At 42.9% G+C, this 13371-nt stretch overlaps 2 protein-coding genes across 6 annotated transcripts in view; one reads left to right on the forward strand and one right to left on the reverse strand.

Moving 5' to 3' along the window:
- The window catches only part of WDR37 (WD repeat domain 37), an 81906-nt gene extending 68927 nt beyond the window's left edge, over positions 1–12979 (reverse strand). For 3 of the 5 annotated variants that reach the window (XM_070254957.1, XM_023632023.2, XM_070254954.1), the window contains exons 1-2: positions 12828–12979; positions 9297–9378 (exon numbers count right to left, since the gene is read on the reverse strand). The gene's annotated coding sequence lies outside the window, so the exon portion shown is untranslated. Of the gene's footprint in view, positions 1–2040; positions 2272–9296; positions 9379–12827 lie in introns of those variants that run through there. The other 2 variants (XM_023632020.2, XM_070254961.1) reach the window with 2 other exon arrangements.
- Positions 2084–6203, forward strand: LOC100630801 (isopentenyl-diphosphate Delta-isomerase 1). Its single transcript, XM_023632026.2, has 5 exons — positions 2084–2384; positions 2611–2783; positions 2941–3033; positions 3669–3799; positions 4595–6203. The coding sequence occupies exons 1-5, from the start codon at positions 2218–2220 to the stop codon at positions 4910–4912; spliced, it is 882 nt and encodes a 293-aa protein (XP_023487794.1). The 5' UTR covers positions 2084–2217; the 3' UTR covers positions 4913–6203.
- Positions 12980–13371: the final 392 nt, after the last annotated feature.

Consider the following 13371-nt stretch of genomic DNA (forward strand, 5'->3'; position numbering starts at 1 on the left):
AGCTCCGGGACCAGTAAGGATGGGAGGAAAAAACTACTGGTGCCCTGTTACTAATCAAGGCAGTGCCACCAAACTTTACTAGTAGTCATTGTATTCTTCACCACCATACACTTGCAGTAAAAACTAAAAGATCAGTTTCACTTAACAATGTCCTTGATGAAGCAGTAAAATTATTAATTTTAATAATTTTAACCCTTCAGTATTTATGTAATACTCTGTGTAACAGAATGGGATGTACACATAAAGCACTTCTGCTACACACTGAATTACAATGGTTGTGCTGAGGAAAAGCACCTGTGAAAATATCTGAGTTGCATGCTGAACTAACTTTTTTTATACAATGGTATTTTTCCTGGAAAGAATGACTCACAAAATTAACTAATGTTATTTGTTGCCAATAACAGACTTTGAATAATCATGCAAAAATCTGAATTTTAAAAAAGTTGTATCTGCCACCCAGAGCTTAACAGCTTCTCAATATTTAACGACTTTTTTGATGAGATCAGTGGTGACATCAACAAATGTGATTGATACTGAATAATGAAATGCTTCAACATTTGGAAAATCTGCTTAATTCAGTGTAATGTATTTATCATTATCTTTAAATGAATTAAATATTTTATCACTTTAATATTTCTAATATAGTAAATAGGTGTCAATGAACATAATCCATAACCAATCTATAAATGAAAACTTGGGTGAGTTTATTCTGAGCTTAAATTTTAGGATTATAACCCGGGAGAGTCTTTCCACAAAGGAACAGAGCACTCCAAAGAAGTGGGGGTACACAGGTTGGTTATATACCCTCAAAGAGGGTGTTTCACATATGATTGAAATGTCCCTCCCACAATAGTCACAAGATTGCCCTGTCAGCACAGAGCTTCCTGGAGGGCGTAGCAGGAGGCAAGTCCATTGTCCCCAGCTGGGTGGTCACAGGTGAGCACAGCAATCAGTTTCTAGCCTAAGGAAAGATGCTTAATCCTTAAGGAGATGCCAACGTTGGGAGGGGGAGGGAAGTTGCACCTTTATCTCAAGGGCCTTTGCTCTTGCCATAGGGAATGTCTAAAGCAGACATACAATGCATGCTCAACAGCCACGGTCAGGCCCTTTTGGAAAGACAAGGTCAGGCCGAACTAGGTTTACACCAAATGGCTTCCTCATATTCTCCAACATATCCTACTACTTGCCATTTTTATTTGTCATTGGGATAGATACAAACAACAATAAGCAAAAGCTCTTTAAGGTCCTCTATAAATTTTAAGAGTGTAAAAGTGTCCTAAAACCAAAAAGTTTGAGAAATGCTGCACTATGCTCTCCTTAGCTAATTCAGCTTCAAATTTGGCACGCAACAGAGGAGGAAATAGCTACTTTATTTGATCTGCATATACATTTCATAATTACTTAAATATTGGAAAATAATTTCACATGGAATCTGAATTAAGATAGTCGTAATGAACTTGCTTTATTAAATTTAAGTAAAAGCCACCTGGACAAGTTTAATTATTTCAATAACTCAAAAAGTTTAACAAAATTTTAAAAATTAAAAAATTGACAAATCTTAATCCTATCCAAGTGCAGAAGGTTCCTTAAACCGCCACTGCTTCAACCTGCTTTGCAAAGCATCGTTCTCGGGACGTCACTGCTTTAGAGTGCGTGGAACTTTCTCACTGGAAACACTTCAAAGATCCCAACTAACATAACGTGAGCGCGAACGCCTGTGTGTCGGTGTGTGTGTCTGTGTGCGTGCACGTCCGGCTCTACCCTCTCCCCGGTCCTCAGACAGCAGGAATTCCTAACGGGAGCGACCTCCTAACGCTCAGCGTCCTAACGTGAGCACGACGCTCGGCGTCCAGTCTCAGATTAGCACGCAGAAGGCCATGAGCCCAGACGCGTCCCGCTGCCTCAGAGAGGGGGCGTCCAGGGACGTCTGACGCGCGCACGTCACCTGCGCAGCGCTTCGGGCGAGCCGATTGGCTGACGCGGCCAAGGCCGAGGGCGCGATTGGTGGGCGGCCGCTCGTCCCGCCCCCCGCCTCTCTACCTCCCTCCGCCAGGCCGCTCCGCAGTCCAGCTCAGCCGCACAAGGGGCTCCGGAGTTTTGACCGGGAGGTGGTCCGGCGGCCCGCGGTCCCGGTGGCAGACCTCGCGTGCACAGGGCGTGGCGCCACCGCGCCACCGTGATGTCAGGCGCGGGCCGGCGCGCGATTGGCCAGCCGGCATGTGGCGCGCTCTGGCGCGGGCGCGGGCGGTTGGGCTGTGGGCCCCTGGGGGCGGGGCGGGGGCGTGGGGGCGGGGCCTGCGGGAGGGGCGGCGGCGGCCGGCGGCCGGCGCTAAAGCGGGAGTGTCCGCGGCGGCGCGGGAGCGCAGCGACGGCCGACGCCTGAGGTACGGAGCGCGGGGCGGCGGCGGCGGCGGCGGCGGCGGCGGGGGCGGCGGCGGCGGCGGGGGCGGCGGCGGGGGCGGCGGCGGCGGCGGCCGCGGCGGGGCGACGCGGGACGGCGGCTGGGAAGCGGCGTGAGGCGTCGGGCCGGGGAGGCGCAGCGGGACGGGCTCTGAGGGGAGGCGCGGCCGCCCCCCGTCCGTCGCCGGGCCCTCACGGCCTCCCCCGCAGCTTCCCGGGACGGACCGGCCCCGCCGCAGCGATGCCCGAGGTGGACACCGGCCGCCTCGACCAGCGGCAGGTGCAGCTCCTGGCGGAGATGTGCATCCTCATCGACGAGAACGACACCCGCATCGGGGCGGACACCAAGAAGAACTGTCACCTGAACGAGAACATCGAGAAAGGTGCCGCCGCGGCGTCTCGGGCCCGCGGGAGGCGGGCGGGCGGGACGGCAGGACGCAGAGGCGGCAGCGAGCCCCTCGGGTGCTGGGCCCCGCGCGGGGAGGCGGGCGAGGAGCGGCCCCTTAGCCGCTGCGTCACCGGCGTCTGCTGTGCCGGCAGGGCTGCTGCACCGGGCGTTCAGCGTCTTCCTGTTCAACGCCGACAACAAGCTCCTGCTGCAGCAGCGGTCCGACGCTAAGATCACCTTTCCGGGTGAGCGCGCTGGGGGCGGCGGGCGTTCGCCGTGCGCCCGGAGCGGAGCCGCAGGGCCGTCGCGGGCGGGGCGGGGGTCCAGTTCCTCGCGGAAGGGGCTGGGGCGAGGGCGCAGCCCGCGGGGACGGCCGCCTGCGAGCTGTGCCCACCTGTGGACGTGGCTTTAACTCTGTCTTACGTTTTGACGGTCTTGGTAAGAAGGCGTTAAAGAATTTATCTACACGTCTTTCCCGAAAGGATTACTGATGGCCATTAGCAATGACTGAGAAACCCTCAAGAATCATTTCTTTTTCGTTACTTTTAAAACTTAAGGGCCCCGCCCTGTGGCTTAGTGGGTAAGCTGTCGCACTCTGCTCCGGGGGCCCGGGGTTCGCTGGTTCGGATCCTGGGTGTGGACCTACACACCGCGTGAAGCCATGCTGAGGCCGCGTGCCTCATGGGACAACTAGGGTACACAACCATGTAGGGGGCTGTGGGGAGAGGAAAAAAGGAGGAAGACTGGCAACAGACCTTAGCCCAGAGCCAATCTTCCTCACCAAAAAGGCTGGGAATCATTACCTGCTCTTTAAAAAAAAATGGATCTTTAGACTTACTTTGAAGAAAAATGATTGTATATGTATATTAACACGTTTCAGGTTGTTTTACCAATACGTGTTGTAGTCATCCGTTAAATAATCCAAGAGAGGTTGAAGAAAATGATGCAATTGGAGTAAGACGAGCAGCGCAGAGGCGTTTAAAGGCTGAATTAGGAATTCCCATGGAACAGGTAACCTGCACAATTCTACAAGCTGAAATGTTTAGAAATCTAAACATACATTTAAACATTTTTAATAAAGTTTTAAATTCAACTGTAGGTCTCAGTTTTGTAACCTCTTGAATTATTAGCCCCTGAAAGCACCTTGAATAAAGATTATTTACCTTTTTTCTTTCTTTTTTGAGGAAGATTAGCCCTGAGCTAACTGCTGCCAGTCCTCCTCTTTTTGCTGAGGAAGACTGGCCCTGAGCTCACATCCGTGCCCATCTTCCTCTACTTTATATGTGGGACTCCTACCACAGCATGGGGTGCCAAGCCGTGCCATGTCCGCACCCGGGATTCAAACCACCAAACCCCGGGCTGCCGAAGTGGAACATGCGCACTTAACTGCTGCACCACTGGGCTGGCCCCTACATTTTTCCTGGAATTGTCCCCTTTAACTAAGACCTGAATAAATAAACTACCTACTATCTACTTAAAATGAAAAATTTTTTTTTCTCCCAAAAAGTAGCATTTACATATGAAGGAGAGTCTCACACTTCTAGTTTGAGTGACTGCATTTTTTTTTTTTTAATATCATTATTTCGATGAAGTCAAACTAGTTTTGGTCCTATGGAAAGAAATTTAGACGCTTGAAACTAACTATGTAATAATTATTTCCATATGTCATCAGTAGGAGATTAATATTTTAAAAGGTCTAATTCTAAACCTATAGTTCTGTTCAAGATATTACTGAAATGTAGTGGGTTACTTTAGATGACTTCTTTTGTTGTTGATGGTTTTGTTATTGTTTTATTTTTGTCCTAGGTTCCTCCAGAAGAAATTAATTACCTAACACGAATTCACTACAAAGCTCAATCTGATGGTATCTGGGGAGAACATGAAATTGATTACATTTTGTTTGTGAGGAAGAACGTGACTTTGAATCCAGATCCCAATGAGATTAAAAGTTATTGTTATGTGTCCAAGGAAGAACTAGAAGAACTTCTGGAAAAGGCAGCCAGTGGTGAAATTAAGATAACTCCATGGTTTCAAATTATTGCAGAGACTTTTCTCTTTAAATGGTGGGATAACTTAAATCATTTGAATCAGTTTGTTGACCATGAGAAAATACATAGAATGTGAATGTGGAGATGAATGATTAGTAAAGTACTGAAAAACTTCTGTATGTAGTAAACTTAAAATTTTTTTAAATTTTGTTCCCCATTAGAACTCTCATTTGAAACATTGATACAACCAGTATTTATGTGGAAAATACAACCAAATTTTTAATTTTGTATCACACAACCTATATGTGTGCACTGCTATTTGCAAAAGACATTTATGAGAGATTATTGTAAAAGAGAGCAAATAAATTTGTCTAAACACAGATCCTGACAAATTTGAATAAGTGAAGCTCTTCATTTTTGATATGTTGTGATAAACATTTTCAGAACTCTTGTAGAGCACCTTGCTCTTCACTAGGCTCTTTGCTTTCTATATCATTAGCTTTTATCATAGTCTAGAAAAATGTGCAATGGAAGCCATGTGCTTAGCTACGTCAAAGCAGTCCAAATTAACTTTCCATGTTAACATATTAAACTGGTAGAGCAGGTTCAAGGGAAATTAAGGTAGCATGTATCCTGATTTCTGTCACTCTGAGTTGCTTTTGTGGTTTAATCATTCTGGAAGTATCATTTTGACACTTAAAGTCAAACATTGCTTTTAGAAATATTGGCAGATTAAGTCTTTTAAATAGTCTTTGCCAATTAGTAAAGTCTGTGTTTTCAAAATTACGATGGACAGACTATTTGTAAAATGAAAATTGGGTTGATTGGGTCATACTTTACAACAGGATTTCTTAACTTTGGCACTGTTGCCATTTGGACTGGATAATTCTTTGTTGTTGGGGTTCATTCTGTGCATTGTAGGATGTTTAGCAGCGTTCCAAGGTTCTACCCGCTGAATGCCATTAGCACCCCTTCCCCATGACACTTGCAATGACACCAGATGCCACTTGTCTCCTGGAGGGCACAGTTGTCCCTGTGTGAGAACCACTCTTCTACAAAGTCAGGCCATATTGTAGGGGGAAAAAGATTTACAGGCTAATGTTCATGTTAAATAGATTTTGGTTATGGAATATGTGTCTATTAATATTTAAATTGTATCTTAACTAATGGACTTTTTAAAACTCTTGCCGTAGATAGATTTCTCAAATTTGATGTCTTAAGACAGCTATGTTATCCTTGAATGCAGTATAATAAAAAATAATGAAGAAAAAGATAAATTGTTTCTTACAAAGCTAAATATTTTATAAATTCAATAGAAAAATCCATTTCTTGTTAACCCTAAATTAATTTATAATTTCTGGCAAGACTCTGTAGCAAATATTAATTTTATTGAAAAATTAAAAATAAAAAAGATTACTACATTTGAATACTGTTGTCTAATTTGTTAAAATTTTAATACAATAATAGCTTAACCTGCCTATGGTAGTTTAAACAAGGTAAATGCCATCTGCTGCTGAGACCAGCTAGGCAGCCAGCTGAAGGGGCAGACGGAATTAGTAGACAGGACACAATCTCTATTATTCAATGGGACAGGGGACCATTAGCCTCAAGGACTGAGGTGAGGTCCCTTTGATCGCCACATATTTATTTGCAGGCAAAGAAATACAAGCATAGCAAGAACTCATGCCAGCGGGAGTATGCAAGTCAAAGCTCAGCAGTTCTAGTTTTCCTCCCTCCAAGGTACCCCAGCCCTATTTGAGGCCATTCCCTTAGGGAGTATCCTAGGAACAATCAGCAAGTTATGCAGACAGCGTTCCGTTCCTGCAAGGGCCTGGTGTTACTAAGCCCCTTGCCCTCATGCTCCATGAGATACTCCCTTCTGGCCTTTGATTCGAAAGCACAAACAATCTAGTATAGTACTTTATGAGAATCAGCAGATCACTTATTTCTCAGCCACCCATTTGTAACATTTTTCCTAAGCTTAAAGCCTAGCAAAAATGTTGTTATGATCTCCTGCAACAGCCATCTAGCTTCAAAATGCATTTATAATATTATTTCTAGTTTGTTAGCTTTCTAGAAAGTTTTAGGCTGAAAGCCACATAAACTAGTTACTCAGTAGCTACAGTGGCTAGTGGTTGCCACATGGGACAGTGGAGCCTTAGACCACTGCCTGGCACTTTGTAAGTACTCAGCAAGTGTTGGATATTACTGCTGTTATATTACTAGAATGCCCCTCCAAAACATGTAAGGACAAATGCTATTTGACCTGATGAACTCTTTAGAGTCCCTTCATATTTTTAAAGCCAGTTGAGACTTGAAAAAGTTTTTATCTTAAACTGTTTAAAATTTATAGTCTCCAAAATATGTAACTGTTTGATGCTGGACAAACAATTGACAACTCATTTAAGGCCCAGAGGTGGCCTATAAAATTGTGTAGTCTGTCCCCAAATATATATTACCCCGAGAACAAGAGCAAAAAAAGAAGATACTGTGTGGGGCTGGCCCCATGGCCTAGTGGTTAAGTTAAGCACGCTCCACTTTGGTGGCCTGGGTTTGGTTTCTGGGTATAGACTTACACCATTCTTCAGTGGCCATGCTGTGGTGATGACCCACCCCATGTAAGATTGGCACAGATGTTAAGGCAAATCTTCCTCAAGCAAAAAAAAAAAAAAGGAAGATTGACAACAGATGTTAGCTCAGGGTGAATCTTCCTCAGCAAAAAAAAAAAAAAGCTATTGTGGGAAGATACATTATTTTCTCACTTGGCCTTAGCAAATGAGGACAGCAAAGATGAAAGGACAAGTCAAGTAGCTCTCTGAAGCTCAGAGGCATGTTAGCAGGTCACTGGGGTGTGTGCCTCAGATAATTCTCAGGTGGAAGTTGTCTTTCTATCTGCTTCCTTGGGGACACTTGCTTGACTGTCCCACTCCCTTGGATGGGTGAGCCCCATCTGTTGGACCTTTACCAGAGTTGGAGACCCCTCTTCCTGGGTAAGTTTGTGAATGGCCACACTCATCTGCTGGTACTCTGGATCCCTTCTTTTGACAGAGGGGATGTTTTTTAGTATTTTGAGACACCTCTTCCTCACTCCTAAACTGGGTGCTTTTTCAGCCTAAACCTGTACTTGTCACTCGCACAGATTTTACGGAGTGAACTTGAGTATGTATTTGTGCACATTTAAATATCCTGACAAATAACTTTCTACTTTACAATTTTCACACTTAATCTATCATCTACCTGCTTTAGACTCCCAAATTTAAATCTCCACAGAATTCTATTTCATATTCATGTAGCCAGTTGTCCATATGACAACTCTACTTGTATATTTAAATAGGTGTCCCATATTTGGGTTCAAAACCAAGTCCTGACGTGTGCCCCCTCCCCCCACCTGTCCATATCATCCTCATCTCAGCTCACAGCAATTCCCTTCTTCCTGTTGCTCAAACTAAACTCTTTGGAGTCACTCTTAATTCCCTTCCTTCTCATCTTATATCCATGAGTCAGTAAATCCTTTGAATAAGCCCAGAATTTCACTGTCCTTTACCTTTCCAACTACTTGGAATTCAGGAGCTCCCTGGATTGCCTCCTGACTGATAGCTGCTTCCAAACTTGCCTCTCAAGTCTGTTCTCAACACAGCAGCTGGAATGATTGTATCATTTCACTCCTCTGCTCCCAATGTACTGGAAGAAATACACTCCAGGAGCCCAGCAGTCCCCCGTGATGTGCATGGTGCCTCTGATCTCATTTACCCAATTGCTTGCTCTCTGTAGCTCCCTTGCTGTTCCTTGAGCCCGCCAGGCATGCTCCTACCTAAGTCCTTAAACTATTTCTTCTTCCTGGAAAATTCTTTTTCCAGATACATCCATGAATTACATTTTTCAAGACTGCTCAATATTAACCACCTCAGTGATGCCTATGTGGGGAATCAGAATTGACCACCTCAAAATATGTCTCTATGGCTTGATTATTTTTAAGAACAAAAGACTGAAAGAAAAGAAACTTTGACCTTCCCCCTAACTGCCTGAAAGAATTCAAGATAGAAGACCTGTACCCAGGACAGGCCACCACCATAGATAACTCTGGGTATTGGTAGACTGTGAGGGTCCTTACTAAGCCCATTCTTATCTACCAAACATTTACTTTTCCATTTCCATGTGAATTGCCTTCCTCCCCCTTGAAGTCCCAAATCACTCCCCTCCCCAACGCCCTCCTTTGTCTTTAGCTGAAGATGGTATTTAAGATGAGAGCCTCTGCCATTTGGGCGAGTTACTCAGTTTTCCTGAGTCTCTCCCAAGTACACATGTTATAAAGCTTTGTTTGATTTTCTCCTGTTATTCTGTCTCATGTGAATTTAATTCATTGCCCAGCTAGAAGGACCTAGAGTGGGTAGAGGATATGTCTTCCTCCCCAACACCTGATTTGACTATTCTGTGAGCCATTTCTCCTGTACTTTACCCTCCTTTCCTGGTTTCTTTTTCTCTCTCTTAACACCTTCTAATATAGCATGTCATTTACTTACTGTCTTTACCACCAGGATGTGAGCTCCACGAGGGCAGGGTTTCGTTATTTCTTCCAACTTTTTATTTTGAAAAGCTTCAAACCTACAGAAAAATTGCAAGGACAGTACAATGAGCACCCATATACCCTTGGCATAGATTGATGGATTGTGAATAGTTTTCCACACACCTATGTGCTGAAACATTTACAATCTATTGCAGACTTATTGACATTTCACCCTCTATACTTTAGCTTATATTTTCTAAGAAGGCATTCTACATTGCCACAATACAAGTAGCACAAAAAGGAAATTCAACACATAGAATAATTTCATCTAAAATACAATTCATATTCAAATTTCCCCAATTTTCTCAACAGTGACTTCTACAAATTCTCTCTTGCCTACTCCTTCCTCTCTCCCTCCCCCAACCGCCTTTAATCAAGGAGTCTGTCAAGGATCACACCTGCATTGGTCGTGATTCCAGTCCCTTAACCCAAGATAGTTCCCAGCCTCTTTTTGTCTTTCATGTCTCTGACTTTCTAAAGACTCCACACCAGTTATTTTACAAGATGCTCCTTATTTTGATTTATCAGATAGTTTCCCATGATTCGATTTAGATTAAACATTTTTGGCAAGAACATTACACAAGTAACATTGTGTCCTCGGGCCATCACATCTGGGGGCATATAATGACAAAATTGGTGATTTAAGTTAGAGTCCTTGATTAGGATATATCTGGCAGGTTTCTCTAGGATAAAGGTATTTTCCCTTCTGTGTGATGAGTAAGTAATTGTGGCGTGATATTTTGAAATTGTGTGAAAATCCTGTTTCCTAATAATTTTTTTACATAAAATTTTTAATATTCATTGATGAGTCTTACTAAATCAGTAATTATGATGGTGATTATAACTGGTAATTTAAAAAACTTCCCTATCTTTTTTCCTACATTGATTAATTTACATTCTTCTGTGAAGAAAAGTTTTTTCCCTACATTCATTTATTTATTTAAATATCAGTATGGATTCAGACATACTTTCAAAAATTGTTGCAATTCATTCCCATTATTATTCCTTTTGATGCTCAAACTGTGCCAACTTGGCCAGTGGGTGCCTATTCAAGCAACCTCTGTCCTTTGTTCTTTCTCCTTCAGTTTTAGATCACATCTTTAATTTCAGGCACAATTAGATGTTTCAGGCTCACTTATACTTTCCATGCTTTAGTCCTGGAATCAGCCATTTTTTCAAAGTGGAGGGCAGAGATTTAAATCTCACATGCACATACATATGTGCACGCACACACGCGTGCATACATGTGCACACATACACACACATTGATTTGAGGCAGGGTCATTGCAAAGTTTACTCATCAGAAAAGGGGGGCCTCAGAGGCTGAGGATTTTACCCCAAGATCCTCTTTCCCCCACTTAATTTCTTAAATTTTATTTGACATTAACTGTAATTATAAACAGCACTGAAGACATCAGTGATAGATGTATACGAAATTCAGGATTTTTATCAGGCCAATAGAATATGAACCCATTTCTTTTCAAAGTTAGGGACAATTCGTCCAGCTCCTTCGGTAAGTATAACTGGGTGATGAGGGGCTATTCCACACCCAGAATATCAGCTTGGATTCCAACTTTGTTTTGAAATCAAGGGACAATACTAATGTATATGGGCTACTTTTATTTTGAATTGTTTTTAAATCTAACAGTAATTTCATTTAATCTGGGCAATGACTTGCCTTAAAGGGCTCCTGATCCTGAGGGAGTTTAGTTACATATAATTTAGGATAGAGAAATGTGAAATCTGGAAAGAGGCTAATTTTTTCTCAAAGTTTCATAAGGATATATATCATGATTTCTAGAGTAACAAGTATAGAAACAGATCTTAGGGGCCGGCCCCGTGGCCGAGTCGTTAAGTTTGTGCGCTCCACTTCAGGGGTCCAGGGTTTCACCGGTTCGAATCCTGGGCAAGGACCTAGCACTACTTGTCAGGCCATGATGAGGCAGCGGCTCACATAGCACAAACAGAGGCACTCACAACTAGAATATACAACTATGTACTGGGGGTGCTTTGGGGAGAAGAAGAAAAAATAGAGTGGCAACAGATGTTAGTGCAGATGATAATCTTTAAAAAAAAGAGATCTTACTACTTTCAAATCAGTAGAGGGACTAATGTCAGATCAAAATAATTATTTTGAAAGAAGGCAAGACAAGAGAGAGAGATAAATATATACAAGGACAAATTAAAAGTATAAAATCAGATGGTGCTTTTAAATTCAAGTATTTCAACAATCTGATAATAGTAAGACTGACAGCCAGTGTCTCAAAGAAGTGACAGAGCCAAAAGAAGTGAAATGACATCTTTGAAGTGTTAAAAAAAATCTGCAACGAGGATATTATGTCCATCAAAAACATACTTCAAATATTAATGTATAATAAACACACTTCTGGACATCAAAATCGGAGAATTGGGCACCAGCAGACCCATGCTGACAGAAATGCTACAGCATTTCTTTACTCAAAAAGAAAATTATCTCAGAGGGAAACTTAAACAAAGACAAGAAATAATAATGGAAATATATAAGTATGTGAGCAATTATAAATAAATACAAAATGGTAATAATAATGATCTGTGGGATTTAAAATATATGTAGAAACAAAACGCCTGACAACAATAACAGAAGGTCAGTGGGAGGTCAACAGACAAAGTCTTAGCTTCTTAGCACTGTCTTTGACGTGGTAAAAGAACTGATTCATCACATCTAGAGTCACTATACTAAACTATACCATGCTCTAACTATACTACACTATATAAACCATACTATACTATAACTAAAAGAGTAGTGAAAGTACGTATACTAATAGAGATAGAACTAGCAAATGCAAATTATTGATTAACATAAAGAAGATCGGAAAGGAGAGAAAAGGGATTATAAATCAGGTGGGACAAATAAACACACAATATCACTATTCTTTTTTAAGAAAGAAAGATTCATTTATCTGTCACTTATAATAAATAGACCTTAAGTGTAAGAACATATAATGGAAAAAGACTGGCTATGTAAGTACTAACTAAAACGAAGCTGGTGTACTCACACCTGTCAGAATGGCTATTATTAAAAAGATGAGAAATAACAAATGTTGATGAGGATGTGGAGAAAAAGGAACCCTCATACACTGCTGGTGGGAATGTAAATTAGTGCAACCACCATGGAAAACAGCATGGAGGTTCCTCAAAAAATTAAAAATAGAACTACCATATGGTCCAGCAAATTCACTTATGAGGGGCTGGCTCCGTGGCCGAGTGGTTAAGTTCCCGCGTTCCGTTGTGGCGGCCCAGGGTTCGGATCCTGGGCGCGGACATGGCACCGCTCGTCAGGCCACATTGAGGTGGCGTCCCACATCCCACAACTAGAAGGACCTGCAGCTAAGATATACAGCTCTGTACAGGGGGCGTTTGGGACGATAAAGCAGAAAAAAAAAAAAAAAAAAAGATTGGCAACAGTTGTTAGCTCAGGTGTCAATCTTTTTAAAAAAAAAAGACTTACCTTTCTTCCACAAATAAGTATATAATGTGGACAAAACAGATAAAACAAACTGCTCGCTAGTATTGGAAGCAGACAACTTGGCCACGATCGTTGCAGAAAGAGCTGGGGCCCACACCCGCACTCACTTTCTTCCAGAGGACATTTCCACACCCAGTATGAGTAAAGGGCATAGCAGAGATATAATGTCACTAGTCAGAGGACAGAGCTTGTAGTTGCCAAAGCTGTGGGGATTTAGGGACAGAGTACTCAAGAGGAATGAGCCACAGGCGAGAGCTAAAAATCAGCTGAGAAATTCCCCCTGGGGCCTTAGCTAGTTCCCAGCTGTGTCAGCTCCCAGTGAGATAGCTGCTCTGGGAGAGAACAGCTCCTGGAGTCTGAAACCTGCACAGAGGTCACACCCTGCCTTGACGACGGCTGCACACAGCTGCCCAGCCAGAGTGCAGGGAACTCAGGCGGCACTTAGGAGTAAGGTCTACGCACCAAGAGTAAATGCTGTCCTGTAGGAGGAGGGGCAAAACTGAAATAGACTCACCCTAAAACCCAG

This window comes from Equus caballus, chromosome 29 (assembly GCF_041296265.1).
Source record: "Equus caballus isolate H_3958 breed thoroughbred chromosome 29, TB-T2T, whole genome shotgun sequence".
Taxonomy (NCBI): domain Eukaryota; kingdom Metazoa; phylum Chordata; class Mammalia; order Perissodactyla; family Equidae; genus Equus; species Equus caballus.

What these genes read in the sequence shown, in the direction of transcription:
- LOC100630801 (XM_023632026.2), top strand. Translation starts at nt 2,218, where the DNA reads ATGTGGCGCGCTCTGGCGCGGGCGCGGGCGGTTGGGCTGTGGGCCCCT. An exon ending in GAACGAGAACATCGAGAAAG is followed by an intron (nt 2,784 to 2,940) that starts GTGCCGCCGCGG and finishes CTGTGCCGGCAG; the next exon opens with GGCTGCTGCACCGGGCGTTC. An exon ending in CGCTAAGATCACCTTTCCGG is followed by an intron (nt 3,034 to 3,668) that starts GTGAGCGCGCTG and finishes AACACGTTTCAG; the next exon opens with GTTGTTTTACCAATACGTGT.